Genomic DNA, 19,414 nt, shown 5'->3' with positions numbered 1-19,414 from the left:
CTGGTGATGATTTATCGGAAATCGATAAGATGGCACCAAAAAAAAAAAAAAAAATTGGGTGCTTAGTGAGATGAGATTTACGTGTGAAAGATTTCAAACAAACATAAGATTCGAATGGTTTTATTGAAGTATGAGTTCTATTGTGTAACGTAAGTTTTGAATTTTGAGTAAACGATTTTAAACAAATTTTTCATTCGTACGGTTTTTTCACCCGTATGAGTTAATATGTGCTTTGCAAGATTATATTTTTGAATAAACGATTTTGAACAAATTTCACATTCGTGTGATTTTATTCCAATATGAGTTATTATGTGCTGAGTGAGATGATATTTAACTGAGAAAGATTTTAAACAAATATCACATTGGAATGGTTTTTCCCCAGTATGAGTTCTTTTGTGTAACGTAAGACTGGATGACTGACTAAACGATTTTAAACAAATTTTACATTCGTACGGTTTTTCACCCGTATGAGTTAATATGTGCTTTGCAAGGTTACATTTTTGATTAAACGATTTTAAACAAATTTCACATTCGTGTGGTTTTATTCCAGTATGAGTCATTGTGTGCTGAGTGAGATAAGATTTCTCTGAGAAAGATTTCAAACAGACATCACATTGGAATGGTTTTTCCCCAGTATGAGTTCTTTTGTGTTTCGTAAGACTGGATGACTGACTAAACAATTTTAAACAAATTTTACATTCGTACGGCTTTTCACCCGTATGAGTTAATATGTGCTTTGCAAGGTTAGATTTTTTTGCAAACGATTTTGAACAAATTTCACATTCGTGTGGTTTTATTCCAGTATGAGTCATTGTGTGCTGAGTGAGATAAGATTTCTCTGAGAAAGATTTCAAACAGACATCACATTGGAATGGTTTTTCCCCAATATGAGTTCTTTTGTGTTTCGTAAGACTGGATGACTGACTAAACGATTTTAAACAAATTTTAGATTCGTACAGTTGTTCATCTGTATGAGTTAATATGTGCTTTGCAAGGTTAGATTTTTTTGCAAACGATTTTGAACAAATTTCACATTCGTGTGGTTTTATTCCAGAATGACTTAATGTGTGCGTAGTGAGATAAGATTTAACTGAGAAAGATTTTAAACAAATATCACATTGGAATGGTTTTTCCCCAGTATGAGTTCTATTGTGTAACGTAAGTGTTGATTTTTGAGTAAACGATTTCAAACAAATTTCACATTGGAATGATTTTAATCCAGTGTGACTATTAATGTGTCGTATAAGACTGCCTTTTAGAGTGAAAGTTTTGAAACAAATATCACATTTATATAACTTTTCCTTCATCCGATCTTTAACAGGGATGTTGTTAACGTTTGGTGGCGTATTAACATCAGACTCATTTTCCCATATTAAATCTTCCAGTAGAACTTCTTCCGGTTTGATAACTACACGCTCGCTTAGTTTCAGTTTCGAAATTTTCTCACTTTGAACACAAACTTTTCGAAAACTGATGAACAATTCCAGATTGTTGTCACAAGAACGACATATCGTATCCGGCAATCCGTCACCTTTGTTGAACTGCAAATGAGAAAGGTTTAAATGAGAATGAGTTCAGATGGAAACAGGTACACACATACAACCGTACATACATATAGCCAGAGAAATGTAATAATAATAGAAGGGCCCTTACGAATAAATAATTATTTTCAATATAACGCGGTACGTCTCTATAAATATGCTACAACGCACAGAATACAATTGGATCAATTTACTGATAAAAATGTATCCCATGTTGTTTATTGTGTGTTTTTGAATGCATTGTGTAATTTTTACCAATGGTTGCTCATCTTGCGAGTAATATAAACAAACAGAGAAGTTTTTATCGGACATACAGTGTTGTGTGAAAATAAATTAAAGTTGAATGTGAATAAAACAAAAATGATGTGGTTGAATGGTAAAAATAAAAATATATTGAATGAAATTAGAATTGATGGTAAGTTAATTGAAAAAGTTGAAAATATAAAATACTAAATTTTAAAATGCACGCTGACTATATAATAAAAAAATGGCTAGAAAAGTTGGTGTATTATTTAGATTAAGAAATATTTTAAGTAAAAAAAGTAAAATTTTAGTGTTTAATTCAATTGTCTTGCCACATGTGGTTTATTGTGCCACTGTGCTTAATTTGTTTAGTGGCCAAGATTTAGAAAAAATGCAAAAAATACAGAATAAAGCTATGAGAGCTATTTTGAATGTGAGTAGATTTAAGAGTATTGGAAGTATGTTAGATGAATTAGGATGGATGAGTATTAGAATTAGTCTAAATATTAGTACATTGTCTTTTGTTTATAAGTTAGATCATAAGTTATTACTTATGTATTGTACTCATATATTTTGATGATTATATAATAAGGAATAGAGATAAACATAGTTTTTATACTAGAAATAAGGACAAACTAGTTGTAAGTAGAGTAAGAAAGAATAAGACGGCTGGGGGTGTTTTTCATAGGGGTGTGCTCATGTATAATGCCCTCCCTGAGTGCGTCAGGTCTGCTAAAAACATGGATGCATTCCTGCGAGGTGCGAAGAGACACCTCTGTGAGGGACAGTACATATAAGTTAATTATAAATTTTAGAGTTAAGTATTGAAGAGTATTCAGAGGTAAGTGGAGTCAGGTCGAGGTACAAGAAAACACGCAGGCAGGTTCCAAGTCTTTATTGCTGCTCGTCCGGTGGAGGTCAGGATCCGAATGCCACCGTTCGAGAGCGCACCATACTTATAAATATTCAGCGCTCAGCGCATACACGTTATGACACGTAACCATGTATAGTCATTGGTCAAGGAGTCGGGTGCAGCCATTGGCCGCAACGCCCGACTCCACCATTGGTCGGCGTCACCATGACGTCACCGGTCTACGGGGCGTCTCTCTATGTAACGTTACAGTATAATAATTAAGATGTATTTTTAAATTAGCTTGATAGCTAAAATATATATAAATAAATAAAATACGTCGAGCACCAAGCGTTAAATACGACTGATGCTAAAATTATTTAGGATTGTCTGTGGACAATCGTCACTTGACAACAATATGACGCCTAAAGCCACTTCTATTAATATAACATTTATCTGCATATAGCCAATTACAAATTTGCGTAAACGTCATTTGAAAGTTCGAAATAATTATCAAGATTGTTGACGAAATACAATATTTATATTAAGTCACAGAGTACGGATTCCCATAACTCGTTTTATGGCATGTTAGAAATTCTTCATTACAGTTACGGTAAAAAATCATGAAAGCGATATCATACGCTTGTATAAATGTATATTAAACACGTGATCAGATTCAGGGGGAAAATGTAAACGGTAAATGACCTGCAGCCGACAGCAGGTCGAAATAAGTTGCGCCAAATGTGGATGAGGGTTTTCATAGATGGAGACGAAAGACTCGGCTGAATCAGAGCTCAAGCAAAGTCTGCACTGCATTGGAAACTCCATTAAGTCCATTACGCAAAACCACGTGAAACCGATGTCTAACTGCCAAATGTCAAACTGACAACTGCTCCAGTTCTTCTCTTCCTGAGATTAAGTCTAAAGAACAGAGTTAACAGCTATAGCTCAATATGGTTTTTATTATTACAAAATGGTTCGGTGATTACTAGTCAAATGTGAACCTGTCACGGGACAACTGGTCGCTCTGGATCGGTCACTCGTGATCATCCGTCACGCTAAAACTGGTCACACCCAAAAATTTAAAATTGGTCACACAAACAAAAATATTCTCAAATACTTTTTATTTACGAAATTTTTATTATTATCGACTAGACATATGCTCGAGCCAAAGGCCCTCGTGGCCGTTGTTTGTGGTCTTCGCGAAGAGTTCGCGGGCATCTCATCAGAGTCAGCTCATCTGACGCTCTCTAGCCTCTAGCCTCTAGCCTCTAGCCACGCCGACAAGGTTGGCAATCGCTTTTGCGTTCATTTCATTTTGACAGTTCGTATGTCAAATCACAAATCTTAATTCACCGCGGTGGTAAATGTACCGCGGGGAGGTCTATGAAAACACTGATTGTGTACTAGCATTAAGAGGATCCTTTATTTATGTTCACTTGTTACAATAGTAATTATATGTAAAAAAGAAGGTCGTTTTCGTTTCTCAGCTTCGGAGCCAATGGGACGTTGCCATCGTCTTCATCTTTAATCTCAGCGTTACACTAGAGGTATCCACCACGGTATTTGATGGAGCTAGCAAATACAGCGTATTCCAATCTTTGGCAAGCCACACGCCCCTCCATAATTCCCGCAGTACCCATCGGATTGCTTTGGGAGGATGTCGTCGATATTTCAGAGAGCGCGTCGCGAACATATTTACGAAGGTTCGGTGATTACTGGTCACAAATTACTCGTCAGTTTTAGCGTGACGGATGAACACGAGTGACCGATCTAGAGCGACCAGTTGTCCTGTGACAGGCTCACATTTGACTAGTAGTCCCTTTACCGTTTTGAGATATAGCTGTAGCTGTAAAATGGCTGTTATTTAGACCAAATATCACTAGAGGGTGAATTGCAACCAACGCCAATTTGACATTACATACATAGTTTGTCACTCATCGCAATTGCCTCAATGGAGTTTCCAATGCAGTGCAGACTCTGCTTGTCTTCTGGTCCAGCCGAGGCTTTCGTCTCCATCCATGGAAATCCTCAGCCACATTTGGCGGAACGCATTTCGTCCTGCTGTCAGCTGCAGGTCGTTCACCCTTTACACTTTACTCGTGAATCTGATTAATATGCTTAAGATAAAGCCAAACAAATGTATGTTAGCGATTTCCTCAATTTGACAATATACACGGAATCGATAATATTAGAATAATAAAGCCACAAATGTGGAGTCGGACCATATTTTTATATTTTTATAATAATAATACTTGAGTTTCACTTTTTTGAGTTGCTCCGCTCCGACACTTAGGGCCGGGTCGCACCGCTCGACTCGCGAACAACTTTGTTGGCGAGTTTTGTTGTTGAAAAATCTGAGGGTGCGGTCTTCCTTTCAACTCGGGGACGGCCGCAAGTGCTACTAGTTTTTTCACTATAGAGACTATAATACAATACAGACGTACAATACCGTAATACGTACAATACGCATCTATTGTAATTTATTAGGATTTTCAACATCTCTATTATTTCAATTGTTAATTTTACACGACACTGCCACACACCCTGTCCATTTAAAATAATATACATACTCATGCTTTATTGTCGTCGTAAGCAAGTCGAAAAAGTCTTACTTACCGTTCAGTATTATCTATTGTAATTTATTAGGGTGTTTAACATCTCTATTATTTCAAATATTAATTTTACACGACACAGGCACATCCTGTTCATTTAAAATAATATATATTAGAGATTTCAATATGATACAATGTGTAAAGACGATACAGTACAGGACCCGTTAAGAAATCATTGTTCAGAAGATTTATTTCAGCAGCTCTATGCAAGTGTTGCACATGTCGAAAGAAACCGCTGTCTATTGTTAAATACACAAGGACACTGTTATTTACATTATCCACATAATTTGTAGACCACATTTTTTTTTAATTTTCTCCAACTAATTGTATTTCGTCTCTCCTTCCTCGATCTCCGGCAAATTCCATTATTATGTTGTTGTTATTTCAAATTAATGTTTATTGTACTCGATAGATTTAACAAACTTATTACGTGCAATAAATGATACCTGAATCTAATTTTAGTTCAATTACCTCGTATTGAGCAATTCATTGAGAAATTATCTCATAGTTTGATCATTCATACAATAGAGGCATGTCGTAGATTGCTCGTGCGGTTGTTGATGTTTTTTTTGTATGGAGTTTTTTTGATGGGTCCGTCATGTCGATCGTTCAGGTCATTAAATCCATGCGACCAGACCCAACGGCGTCAACTGACATCAACCATCGTCGGGCTTTATTACCCGAGAGACCGACATGTTGCAGGGTCCGGTCCAACTCAAAAAAGTGATTGGTAGACGTAATAGTTCTATCGATAAATGTCTTTTAAATTTTAATAATGTAAAGGTACGTAAAATAATTACACACTGTCTACCAAGACGTTTTCTTCTGCACTGGCAATACTTCTTTACACTAACACACATTACTCAAAAGTCTCCGGTTTAACCCAAATGATATTATATACATTATATCGAAATAAAATTTAAATGAATTTTAAAAGCAGTTTTTCATATGCCTTGAAGGGCATAAAAAATTAAACACAATTTATCATTATTTTTTTTTAATTTAATTAAAATTGTCAAATCTAAAATTTAACATACAAAAAATACAAGTAAACAACTAATGACTACATGTAAAATAAAATTATAAAAATATCAAATAATTCAACAAGTTTATAGAGATTTCCAAATTTCTAGGAAATATAGTTGCCGACTTTCTGGGTGGTCAAGGCACATGAAAAAGAAGAATACGTTTAAAATTATTTATTTAAGTGATCAGTTGGTTCGGTCCTCCATGCTGCTGGTTAGATTTGGGGGTATTTGTGACCTCAAATCGATCGTTTCTTATCAGAGTTTGCTAATTTTATCTGATCATTGTTGAAATGGTTACTCAAAATTGGCAAAAAAACATCTTTCCTGTTGTCACAAATCTTCTGTATTTATTGTGTGTATAATTTGTAAAAATTATGTACAAAATCTAAATCCATAGATGTCTCAATGGATTAATTTCGTAATTAATTAATTAATTGTTATTTCGTGTTCTTCAGCTTCTGGAAATATAGTGATTAAATGTATAATAAAATGCTGCATTGTTTGTAATTAATTGTCCAGGAAGGCGCATTGGGGTCTTCCTGGTATACATATATATCTACATATGTAAAATAAAATAAAATATATGTATTTGAATTTTTTCCTTCGATGCTTTCCTCAATAATATCATTTGCTTCGTCGTAGCTATTAGTAATTTGCCCAATTATTTCATTATTTTCACGGGTAAAATCACTTTCGGTGTGTTTTTAATCATATAGAAACAATATTGTTTATTTAATAAAACAATCAAACTAGCAATTTGAAAAGGATCCAAATTGAATATATGTATGTACATAATTTTTTTAAATAAAATAAAATCGATCAATTCTTGATAATTATTTCGCGGGGTTAAATAAAAAACTGCATCACTTTTTAATTTCGTGCAGTTTCACGAAAGATCGCAAAACACTTTGTTTCCGATTAAGTTGACATACTGAAGTGAAATAAATTTTTAAAGCAGCTTGCAATGGAATAATTTACTATACATATTTCGTTGTAAATTTTGTATTTAATGTGTTTCTAGAAAAGTTTTAATTGTGGCTCCTGTCCTTATTATAACCAGAATTTTTTAGTTTATTTGAACAGTCAGGTTAAATAACACGGTTTTGAATTTGAAAAAAATGCTCACCTTAACCTATTGCCATCCGAATCAATTCTAATATAAACCTTTCGCATTTACAGATCAAGAAAGACGACAAATTGCCAGATACGATATGTCGTCCTTGTAACAACAATCTGGAATTGCTCATCAGTTTTCGAAAAGTTTGTCTTCGAAATGATGAAATTTCGAAACTGAAGCTAAATAAGCGTCTAAATATCAAGCCAGAAGAAGTTATACTGGAAGATTTAATATGGGAAAATGAGTCTAATGTTAATACGCCACCAAACGTTAAGAAAATCCCTGCTAATGATCAGATGAAAAAAAAGTTGTATAAATGTGATGTTTGTTTCAAAACTTTCGCTCAAAGAAATAATTTTTTGAGACACGTTAATATTCATACTGGATTAAAACAATTCAAATGTGACATTTGCTTAAAATCTTTTACTCAAAAATCCAGCCTCATAAAACATAAAAAAACTCATGCTAAACCATACCCATGTGACATTTGTTCAAAATCGTTCTCTGAAAAGTCTGCCCTGACAATACACATTACAAACCATACTGGAATAAAACCATACAAATGTGACATTTGTTCAAAATCGTTTACTCAAAAATCAAAACTTAAGATACATAAAACAACTCATACCGGGGAAAAACTGTACCAATGTGATATTTGCTGTAAATCTTTTTCTCAAAGAAATAGTCTTATTAGACACATTAATATCCATACTGGATTAAAACCATACAAATGTGAAATTTGTTTTAAATCATTTGCTCGAAATTCCCACCTCACGGATCATAAAATTACTCATACTGGGGAAAAACCATATCAATGTGAAATTTGTTTCAAATCATTCGCTCAAAAAGATTATCTCGTTGAACACGTTAAAACTCATAGTGGGTTGAAACCATATAATTGTGATATATGTTCAAAATCATTCGCTCGAAAAGTCTATTTTGTAGAACACAAATTAATTCACAGTGGGATAAAATCAAATAAATGTGACATTTGTTTAAAATCGTTTACTCAAAAATCCAGCCTTATAAAACATAAAAAAACTCATGCTGTGGAAAAGCAATACCCATGTGAATTTTGTTCAAAATCGTTCTCTGAAAAATCTGCCTTTTTAATACATATATCAAATCATACTGGAATAAAACCATACAAATGTGACATTTGTTCAAAATCTTTTTCTCAAAAATCAAAACTTACTATACATAAAAGAATTCATACTGGGGAAAAACCATACCCATGTGAGATTTGTTCAAAATCATTCTCTAGAAAATCTGCCCTTGCAACACACATGACAAATCATACTGGAATAAAACCATACAAATGTGACATTTGTTCAAAATCATTCTCTGAAAAATCTGCTCTTGTAATACATATAACAAATCATACTGGAATAAAACCATACAAATGTGATATTTGTTCAAAATCGTTTTCTCAAAATTCCAACCTTACAAAACATAAAACAACTCATTCTGAGGAAAAACCATATAAATGTGACATTTGTTCAAAATCATTTGCTCAAAATTCCCGCCTCATGGTACACAAAAGAGCACATACTGGGGAAAAACCGTATCAATGTGGAATTTGTTTGAAATCATTTGGTTTAAAAGGTTATCTCGTTGAACACATTAAAACTCATACTGGGTTGAAACCATATAATTGTAACATTTGTTTAAAATCGTTTGTTCAAAAATCCACCCTCACGATACATAAAAGAACTCATACTGGGGAAAAACCATATAATTGTGACATTTGCTTTAAATCGTTTGCTCAAAAACCCCGCCTTATAGTACACAAACGAACTCATACTGGGGAAAAACCATTTAATTGTGACATTTGTTTAAAATCGTTTGCTCAAAAACCCCACCTAATGGTACACAAACGAACTCATACTGGGGAAAAACCATTTAATTGTGACGTTTGCTTAAAATCGTTTGCTCAGAAACCCCGTCTAATGGAACACAAAAGAACTCATACTGGGGAAAAACCGGGTACGAGTAAACTCGGTGATGCATACTCGATGACGACAAAGTCCGAGACGGTAAACCCATAAATGGCATACTCAGCGATGGCATATTCAAATACGGCAAAGTGAAAGATGGCAACATAAATGATTTTGAACCAAAAATAATTGACATGTTTCGTTTAGAGTTATTTTAGATTTAATAATGGAAATATGGTTTTTTAAGAACATTGTAGTTAGTTAGAAGAAAATATTTTTTACATATGTTTTTTAATTTTAAAATATAATTCGTTTATTTTTTTAAATATGTTTTAACTGCAGGATCTACCATGACGATTATCTATAATATTTAACCGATTTTTAATTAACCTCATTTAATATTTTGCGATCAGATTTTTTTTCACTTTTTAATGACCTACCCTTAAGAATGTAAAATGTGATGAATACCTTTAAATAAAGATTTTCTTTTTTAATTTGTGTGCTTTATTCCATATAAATGTGGCATTTGTTTTAAATCATCCATCGAAATGTTTCTCTCATTAGACACATTAAATCTCATGCCATGTTAAAAACAGGGCCGTAGTATATAAAAAGTAACTCCGCATATCTGATTTTTTTTACAGAAATTATGTTACAAATAAGTACTTAATGTATCATTTCAAAATCTACAACTACTGGAATAATTTTAATAAAGTTGTTTTGACCAACCAAAAGTTTTTTTTTATTATTATTATTTATATGCTGCCATCACTTACACCTACTGTTCTTTGAGAAAATGGCGTACTAGCGAGATTTAGTACATATGATATTGTTACGTACGCCGCGGATTAAGCGAATACAATCCCAGAGACTGTGTGACCGTTCAAGGATTATCTGTAACGGATATCTGTTAACGGATTAACTAAATGCATACCGTGCGACTGGTATAAGTGGTTTTAAGAATTAGCGACAAGCTAAGTGCAAGAAAGCTAAACAATGATTGCACTTCTCATACCGTGGGAATACGTGACTATACAGTAGGTAAACAGATTAGACGTCCTGAGAGATCTACCCCTTATAAGGCGGTACGTAGGCGATATCAGGTCATTCTGGACTGAGCACTGTCAGTGCGTGTATCTCCTTAATCATCAATAAATGCTGTGAAACGACTGTTGGCCTTTTACTTGGATCCTCCACCCACCCCCTACGCAACAATATCATACCTTCAGCCGTTATATAATAGTGTTAGTTATTTGTGGTGTACATACATATACTTTGGTACGTGGAAGATAATGTTCAGACCAATTGTCTGATGGTCGGCTTTCGTGACCTTACGACCCATGATCTGGCCGATGTTTTTTGGTGCTGGCCGCCCTGGTCAGCGCACACATTTCCGCGCCAACATTACTCGCGGCTCGTTTCCTCGATCCCGAATCACCAGTTGGAAACTGGTGATGTTTGACGATACTTGGAGACCAGCTCCAATTAACGCCTATTGAGGTAGCCTGGTCTGCCTTCGTCCCGAAGGCAGACAACTCAGAGACGCGTGCTTGGTGCATAACCTCAGCCGCACAACACGTGCTACTATTTGTATTCGAACTCCCCCCCTTCCCCCCTGCTTGTTCTCTGTACATTCAACTTAAAATAGATCTGGCCGATGTTTTTTGGTGCTGGCCGCCCTGGTCGGCGCACACATTTCCGCGCCAACCGTCGCCGCGTAGACATAACTCGCGGCTCGTTTCCTCGATCCCGAATCACCAGTTAGAGACTGTTGACGTTTGACGATACTTGGAGACCAGCTCCCATATTCGTCCGGGGTGTATTGATGGAATTTTTTTTTCATTTTTTAAAAATGTTATTGTATAAAAAAGCTCAGTTACCTACTCCTGCCACGGAAATCGCAGTTGGAAAGCATCGGTAAAAAACGGAGATTACAGTCTCCCGCTGATTAGTAACAATTCCCTAAGGCGCTACGATTCTGAGAAATGTCAGAGATGCTACTACTCGGTCTAATCCGAGGGTCTCCATTATAGCCCTCGAAAACAAGATATTTCGTCGGGCACACCACTAGTAATATACTATTGCCACAAACAAGTGCACGAATAATACCTGAGAAAACATAAAAGGGTGCAAAGAAGGTCACAAGGCAGATGGGCACCTTAAATTCAAACAGTAATGTAAATCGAATAATGTAATGTGTGTATTTAAAATAAGAATTTTTAGGCTACGCGTTCCAAAAAAAATATTGGAACGACACAACACCGTTCACTTACGACAGGGTTATCATTTGAAGCTTCACAAGGGGAAATTTGGCAATTAGGAACATGCATGTCATTTGAAATGCTATAAATTCTAATCAAATAATATATTTGATTAGAATTCATAGCATTTCTCGAGTGAAAAATGAATTTTTCAGAGTATGCTGCTGGTCAGACCTGGATTTGTGACTCCAGGTTGATCGTTTCCTATCAGAGTTTGCCAATTTTCTCTGATTTCATTGTTGAAACGGTCCCCGGTAAAAATTGGCTAAAAATCCTTTCTATATACAATATGTCACCAATATTTGTGTTTGATTAATGTGCAATAAATAAGTTTGTGTACAATTTCATAGATGTCTCATTGATTTGCGAGTTTTTCAGTGACTTGTATAATTAATAAAAAATGCTGCAATATTTGTAATTGGCCAAGAAGGCGCATTGGGGTTGTCTGTAAGGTCTTCCTGGTATGTGTGTGCAGAAAAAATAAAAAAATACATATTTAGCAACAATTGGTTTTTATATACGTCTCATTCGTTCATCCCCCATAGTATTGTTGCGTAGGGGTGGGTGGAGGATCCAAGTAAAAGACCAACAGTCGTATCACAGCATTTATTGATGATTCAGGAGATACACGCAGTGTCACGGCTAAGTCCAGAATGAATTATATCGCCTACGTACCGCCTTATAAAAGGGTAGATCTCTCAGGACGCCTAATCTGTTTACCTGTTGTATAGTCACGTATTCGGATATGTATTTCCAAGAAATTGGGTCTTCCCGTACCGATTCTGAGAAATAACTAATAACGGTCATTGTTTAGCCTAAATGCACTTAGAGTCCAGATATAATCTTTGGAAGTAAGTGCATGCATTTAGTTAACCGATAACAGATATCCGTTGGTCTAAGTACAATTCGCTCAATCCGCGGCGTACGTAACAGTATTAATACGATGTTTGTAATATCTAGGAGGTAAGGAGGACATGTCCTCCTTTTGGATACCATCTGGCAGCCCTAGCTGAAGCCCTAAGTAAAGAGTGCGGAATAATCACCGAACCATGACGACTTGTGTGTTAGTCTTTTTGAGCTATAGCTTGAAAATGGGTGTGCTTTCGACCAAATATCACTAGAGGCTGAATTCTAACGAACGCCAATTTGATATTTGATAGTTTGTCACTGATCTTTCGCGCAATTGCCTCAATGGAGTTTCCAATGCAGTGCAGACTTTGCTTGTCTTCTGGTCCAGCCGAGGCTTTCGTCTCCATCCACGGAAATCCTCGTCTACATTTGGCGCGACGCATTTCCTCCTGCTGTCAGCTGCAGGTCGTTCACCCTTTACACTTTACTCGTGAATCTGATTAATATGCTTAAGATAAAGCCAAACAAATGTATGTTAACGATCTCCTCAATTTGACAATATACAAGGAATCGATAATATTAGAATAACAAAGCCACAAACGTGGAGTCAGACCATATTTTTATAATAATAATACTTGAGTTTCACTTTTTTGAGTTACTTAGGCATATTGCGCACTTGTCGACAGTGAGCAATAGGCCTAAGTGTCGGAGCGGAGCAACTCAAAAAAGTGGTTGGTAGACGTAATAATTCTATCGATAAATGTCTTTTAAATTTTAATAATGTGTACTGAATACGATTGTTTAAAATTCTAAATATTGTAAAGGTACGTTAAATAATTGCGCACTGTCAACCAATAAATATTCCTCTGCACTGGCAATACTTCTTTACACGAACACACATAACTCAAAAGTCTCCGGTTTAACCCAAATTATATATTATATTACAGTATATCGAAATAAAATTTAAATGAAATTTAAAAGCAGCTTTTCATATGCCGCGAAGCGCATATGAAATTAAGCAAAATTTATTATTATTATTTTATATTTTAGACATCAATCAAATTTAACATTAAACAAACAAAAAAATACAAATATACAATTAATGACAAACATGTAAAATAAAATTATTAAAGTAAACATATATGTTATTAGATAAGTTTATATTTAAATCTAGTTGCCGACTTTTGGGAAGGTCAAGGCACATGAAAAAGATGAATACGTTAAAAGTCATTTTTGTAACATATTTTAAAACATGGCTTAGTGGTAGCGTGAATGTTTAGCACCAAGTTATCTAATCGCCATACTGCTGGTTAGATTTGGGGGTATTTGTGACTCCAAATCGATCGTTTCTTATCGGAATTTGCCAATTTTATCTGATCATTGTTGAAACGGTTCCTCTGAAATGTTTCCTGTTGTCACAAATCTTCTGTATTTATTGTGTGTATATTAATAAATCTAAATACATGGATGTCTCAATGGATTAATTCCGTAATTAATTAATTAATTGTTATTTCGTGTTCTTCAGCTTCTGGAAATATAGTGATTAAATGTATAATAAAATGCTGCATTGTTTGTAATTAATTGTCCAGGTAGGCGCATTGGAGTCTTCCTGGTATATATATCTACATATGTAAAATAAAATAAAATGTACGTATATGAAATTTCTCCTTCGATGCTTTCCTCAATAACATCATTTGCTTCGTCGTAGCTATTAGTAATTTGCCCAATTATTTCATTATTTTCATGGGTAAAATCACTTTTGGTGTGCTTTTAATCATATAGTAACAATATTGTTTATTTAATAGAACAATCAAACTAGCAATTCGAAAAGGATCCAAATTGAATATATGTATGTATGTACATAATTTTTTTAAATAAAATAAAATCGATCAATTCTTGAAAATTATTTCGCGTGGTTTAAGAAAACACTGCATGAAAAAACCTTTTAATTTCGTGCAGTTTCACGTAAGATCGCAAAGCACTGTTTGTTTCCGATTAAGTTTACATACTGAAGTGAAATAAGTTTTTAAAGCAGCTTGCAATGGAGAAATTTACTGTACATATTTTGTTATGAATTTTATATTTAATGCGTTTCTAGAAAAGTTTTAATCATGGCTCCTGTCCTTATTAAAACTAGAATTTTTAAGTTTATTTGAACAGTCAGGTTAAATAACACGGCTTGGAATTTGAAAAAAATTCTCACCTCAACCTATTGCCATCCGAATTCATTCTAATATAAACCTTTTTGCATTCGCAGATCAAGGAAGACGACGAATTGCCAGATACGATTTGCCGTTCTTGTAACAACAATCTGGAATTGCTCATCAGTTTTCGAAAAGTTTGTCTTCGAAATGATGAAATTTCGAAACTGAAGCTAAACAGGCATCTAAATATCAAGACAGAAGAAGTTCTATTGGAAGATTTAATATGGGAAAATGAGCCTGATTTTAATTCGCCACCAAACGTTAACAACATCCCTGCTAAAGATCTGATGAAAGAAAAGTTATATAAATGTGACATTTGTTCAAAATCGTTTACTCAAAAATCAAAACTTAAGATACATGAAATAACTCATACCGGCGAAAAACTGTATCAATGTGATATTTGTTGTAAATCTTTTGGTCAAAGAAATAGTCTTATGAGGCACATGAAACGTGAAATTTGTTTTAAATCATTCGCTCAAAAAGATTATCTCGTTGAAGACGTTAAAACTCATACTGGATTGAAACCATATATTTGTGAGATATGTTCAAAATCATTCGCTCGAAAATTCCATTTAATGGAACACAAATTTATTCACAGTGGGATAAAATTAAATAAATGTGACATTTGCTTAAAATCGTTTACTCGAAAATCCACCCTTATAAAACATAAAAAAACTCATGCCGTGGAAAAGCAATACCCATGTGAAATTTGTTCAAAGTCGTTCTCTGAAAAATCTGCCTTTTTAATACATATAACAAATCATACTAAAATAAAACCATACAAATGTGACATTTGTTCAAAATCTTTTTCTCAAAAGTCAATACTTACGAAGCATAAAAGAATTCACACTAGGGTAAATCTATACCCATGTGACATTTGTTCAAAAACATTCTCCAAAAAATCTGCCCTTGTAACACACATTATAAATCATACAGGAATAAAACCATACAAATGTGACATTTGTTCGAAATCGTTTATTAAAAAATCAAAACTTAAGATACATAAAACAACTCATACCGGGGAAAAACTGTATCAATGTGATATTTGCTGTAAATCTTTTGCTCAAAGAAATAGTCTTATTAGACACATTATTATTCATAATGGATTAAAACCGTACAAATGTGAAATTTGTTCAAAATCATTCGCTCGAAAAGTCCATTTTGTAGAACACAAATTAATTCACAGTGGGATAAAATCAAATAAATGCGACATTTGTTTAAAATCGTTTACTCGAAAATCCAGCCTTATAAAACATAAAAAAACTCATGCTGTGGAAAAGCAATACCCATGTGAATTTTGTTCAAAGTCATTCTCTGAAAAATCTGCCTTTTTAATACATATAACAAATCACACTGGAATAAAACCGTACATATGTGACATGTATTCAAAATCTTTTTCTCAAAAGTCAATACTTACGATACACAAAAAAATTCATACTGGGGAAAAACTATACACATGTGATATTTGTTCAAAATCATTCTCCAAAAAATCTGTCCTTGTAACACACATTATAAATCATACAGGAATAAAACCATACAAATGTGACATTTGTTCGAAATCGTTTTCTCAAAATGCCATCCTTACAAAACATAAAAGAACGCATTCTGAGGAAAAACCATATCAATGTGGAATTTGTTTGAAATCATTTGGACTAAAAGGTTATCTTGTTGAACACATTAAAACTCATACTGGGTTGAAACCATATAATTGTAAAATTTGTTCAAAATCGTTCGTTCAAAAATCCACCCTCACGATACACGAAAGGACTCATTCTGAGGAAAAACCTTATCAATGTGGAATTTGTTTTAAATCATTCGCTCAAAAAGATTATCTCGTTGAACACATAAAAACTCATACTCAGTTGAAATCATATAATTGTGACATTTGCTTAAAATCGTTTCCTCAAAAACCCCGCCTAATGGAACACAAAAGAACTCATACTCATACTGGGGAAAAACCGGGTACAAGTAAACTCGGCGTTGCCGACAAAGACTAGATGACGACAAAGTCCGAAACGGTAAACCCATACTCAGCGATGGCATATTCAAATACGGCAAAGTGAATGATGGCAACATAAATGATTTTGAAACGAAAATTATTGACATGTTTCGTTTAGAGTTATTTTACATTGTAGTTAATTAGAAGAAAATTAATGTATCAAATAAATATAGTATACATACATAAATATTTTATTTTTAAAATAGAGTTCGTTTATTTTTTAATATATATTTTAACTGCAGGATGTACCACCAAATTATTTATAATATTTAACCGAATTTTAATTAACCTTCTTTAATATTTTGCGATCAGCTACTTTATTATGTCTTCGTCAATGGAAATACATAAGTTCAAATGAATTTAATTTTTTTTTACTTTTTATTTACCTTCCCTTAAGAATGTAGAATGTGATGAATACTTTTAAATAATGATTTTCTTTCTTAATTTGTGTACGTTATTCACACGTTAGATAAATTTTGTGTACGATGTGTGAGATTTCAAAGCAAGTACAGTATACTCTCGATTATGCTTTTGATCAGCGAAGAAGTGACAAGCGCGTGTATTCAGAGCAGATTTTTTCGTAACATACGTATTTTTAATTATTATGAGTTTGGTCGTTTCTGAATATACCATCTTTCAGTTTATCATTCCCGAGTTAGCGCTACTGAGTTTACCTGCTCCGGGACAAACCATATAAATGTGGCATTTGTTTTAAATCATCCATCGAAATGTTTCTCTCATTAGACACATTAAATCTCATACCATGTTAAAAACGGCTGTAGAGTAGTTTATAAAAAGTAACTCCGAATATATGAATCTTTTTACAGAAATTTTGTTACAAATAAGTACTTAATCATTTCAAAATCTATAACTACTGGAATAATTTTAATAAAGTTTTGACCAACCAAAAGTGTTTTTTTTTTATTAATATTTATATGCTGCCATCACTTACACCTACTGTTCTTTGAGAAAATGGCGTACTAGCGAGATTTAGTACATATGATATCATGTCTTCAGCCGTTATATAATAGTGTTAGTTATTTGTGGTGTACATACATATACTTAAGTATGTGGAAGATAGTGTTCAGACCAATTGTCTGATGGTCGGCTTTCGTGGCCTTACGACCCACGATCTGGCCGATGTTTTTTGGTGCTGGCCGCCCTGGTCAGCGCACACATTTCCGCGCCAACATTACTCGCGGCTCGTTTCCTCGATCCCGAATCACCAGTTGGAAACTGGTGATGTTTGACGATACTTGGAGACCAGCTCCAATTAACGCCTATTAAGGTAGCCTGGTCTGCCTTCGTCCCGAAGGCAGACAACTCGGACACGCGTGCTTGGTGCATAACCTCAGCCGCACAACACGTGCTACTATTTGTATTCGAACTCCCCCCCTTCCCCCCTGCTTGTTCTCTGTACATTCAACTTAAAATACAGTTTATCATATACAGCTTTACGACCTGTTTTTGATAACATATAATCTCCCGCCCTTTTTCCTACTTTACACATCGAGCTTACACACGCAAACGGTATGAGAGAGGGAGACAGAGAGCAGAGCAGCCATCAGCAGAGACCAGACCACAGACGACGAAGGAAGACACCGTGAGGAAAGCCAGCGCCGATGCTTACCACAAGCTATACAAACTTCACGACATCAGGTGGCGTCTCGATTGAGAACCCCTGGCGTCCGTACAGATAGGACATGAAAAAATGTCAAAATAAAAATAGAGAATGGACAAACGAAGACCTAATTTTATTGATCGATTTGTAACAAAGAAAAAAAGCGTCTGTGGGGTCCTATTCATAAGGAGTACAAATTAAAATCCAAAAGACATGAGAAAAAGGGAACAACCCACGGTTACAATTTTAATGCCTGCCCGACACTAATGCACCCGTAGAAAGGGTATTTTTTCTTACGAATAAGTTGTGGACAAGTGAAACAAAGTTGCAATTGGCAGTATAGGGGATGAACGAATGAGACGACTGGCATGTTGATGCACGTGCTTTTATTATGGAAGCCAGAGACGGAGTGTGGTAGCGACTCTGAACACGGACGAGTTGGTCCCAACTCGCAGGAAGGTGACCGAACTCGACCATGTCATATAGCGAGCCGCTACACAGTTCTTAAAGCAATGCTAATTACACTGAGCAACAAAAATAATTCCAAGAACGGAGACTATGTATGGCTCAAAATGTTCTAAATGATACGATATATCAATCCTTTAAGGCTTTGCACTTAGTTTCATAACACCCGTATTCATGGATGACCGTGAAAAAGTCGAAAATATTCGTTTATCATGCATACATATGAAAAACGGTTAGTATATATATCAGTGGCGTGCGGTAAAACACTCTCTCCCCCCGTCGTACATCCTCACTTAATTTGCGCGAGCAGGATACAACAGGAACAAAAGCAACAGGCTTTTCCTCCCGTATTCTGCGCGCGCACATTAAACAAGGCTGTATGACAAACAGAGAGATAATTTCACCGCATGTCACTCATATATATTATATATACATAGTACCGTTTACCATGCACCCTTTTTTATTGATCTTTCGACGTAAGATCTTTCGGTTTTCGATCTTTCACTTCCGATATTTGCTTTTTCGACCATTTCACTTTCGGTCCCGTGAGGTAGACCCATATATATATATATATATATATATAGCTCTCGATTTTCGGGTACCAGATGTGCCGTGATCGATATTTTAAGTGTTCGAGATCACTTTGTGCGGAATAATCACCGAAACATGACATGTAAAGTGTGT

General features: G+C 34.7%; 3 protein-coding genes across 5 annotated transcripts; 2 read left to right on the top strand and 1 right to left on the bottom strand.

Annotated features, from left to right (window-relative positions):
• Positions 1-105: 105 nt before the first annotated feature.
• On the bottom strand, positions 106-3,545 carry LOC143921232 (uncharacterized). Its single transcript, XM_077444441.1, has 2 exons — positions 3,340-3,545; positions 106-1,541 (listed from the first exon to the last, which is right to left on the bottom strand). Exons 1-2 carry the CDS (start codon positions 3,469-3,471, stop codon positions 138-140), a joined length of 1,536 nt encoding a protein of 511 aa, XP_077300567.1. The 5' UTR covers positions 3,472-3,545; the 3' UTR covers positions 106-137.
• A 393-nt stretch (positions 3,546-3,938) lies between these two features.
• LOC143921512 (uncharacterized) lies at positions 3,939-10,056 on the top strand. Of its 2 annotated transcripts, none has more exons than XM_077444839.1 (2): positions 3,939-4,184; positions 7,457-10,056. In XM_077444839.1, the coding sequence occupies exon 2, from the start codon at positions 7,691-7,693 to the stop codon at positions 9,440-9,442; it is 1,752 nt and encodes a 583-aa protein (XP_077300965.1). In that variant the 5' UTR covers positions 3,939-4,184; positions 7,457-7,690; the 3' UTR covers positions 9,443-10,056. The 2 variants fall into 2 exon arrangements, with proteins under 2 accessions (XP_077300965.1, XP_077300964.1); XM_077444838.1 differs by having other exon boundaries at positions 3,975-4,711.
• Positions 10,057-12,658: 2,602 nt separating this feature from the next.
• LOC143921080 (uncharacterized) lies at positions 12,659-17,550 on the top strand. Of its 2 annotated transcripts, none has more exons than XM_077444204.1 (2): positions 12,659-12,906; positions 14,699-17,550. In XM_077444204.1, exons 1-2 carry the CDS (start codon positions 12,784-12,786, stop codon positions 16,640-16,642), a joined length of 2,067 nt encoding a protein of 688 aa, XP_077300330.1. In that variant the 5' UTR covers positions 12,659-12,783; the 3' UTR covers positions 16,643-17,550. The 2 variants fall into 2 exon arrangements, with proteins under 2 accessions (XP_077300330.1, XP_077300331.1); XM_077444205.1 differs by lacking the exon at positions 12,659-12,906 and adding an exon at positions 13,114-13,172 and having other exon boundaries at positions 14,699-17,544.
• The last annotated feature ends 1,864 nt before the right edge of the window (positions 17,551-19,414 follow it).

Source organism: Arctopsyche grandis, chromosome 13 (assembly GCF_051622035.1).
Source record: "Arctopsyche grandis isolate Sample6627 chromosome 13, ASM5162203v2, whole genome shotgun sequence".
NCBI classification, from domain to species: domain Eukaryota; kingdom Metazoa; phylum Arthropoda; class Insecta; order Trichoptera; family Hydropsychidae; genus Arctopsyche; species Arctopsyche grandis.
This window is presented reverse-complemented; position numbering and strand designations above follow the sequence as displayed.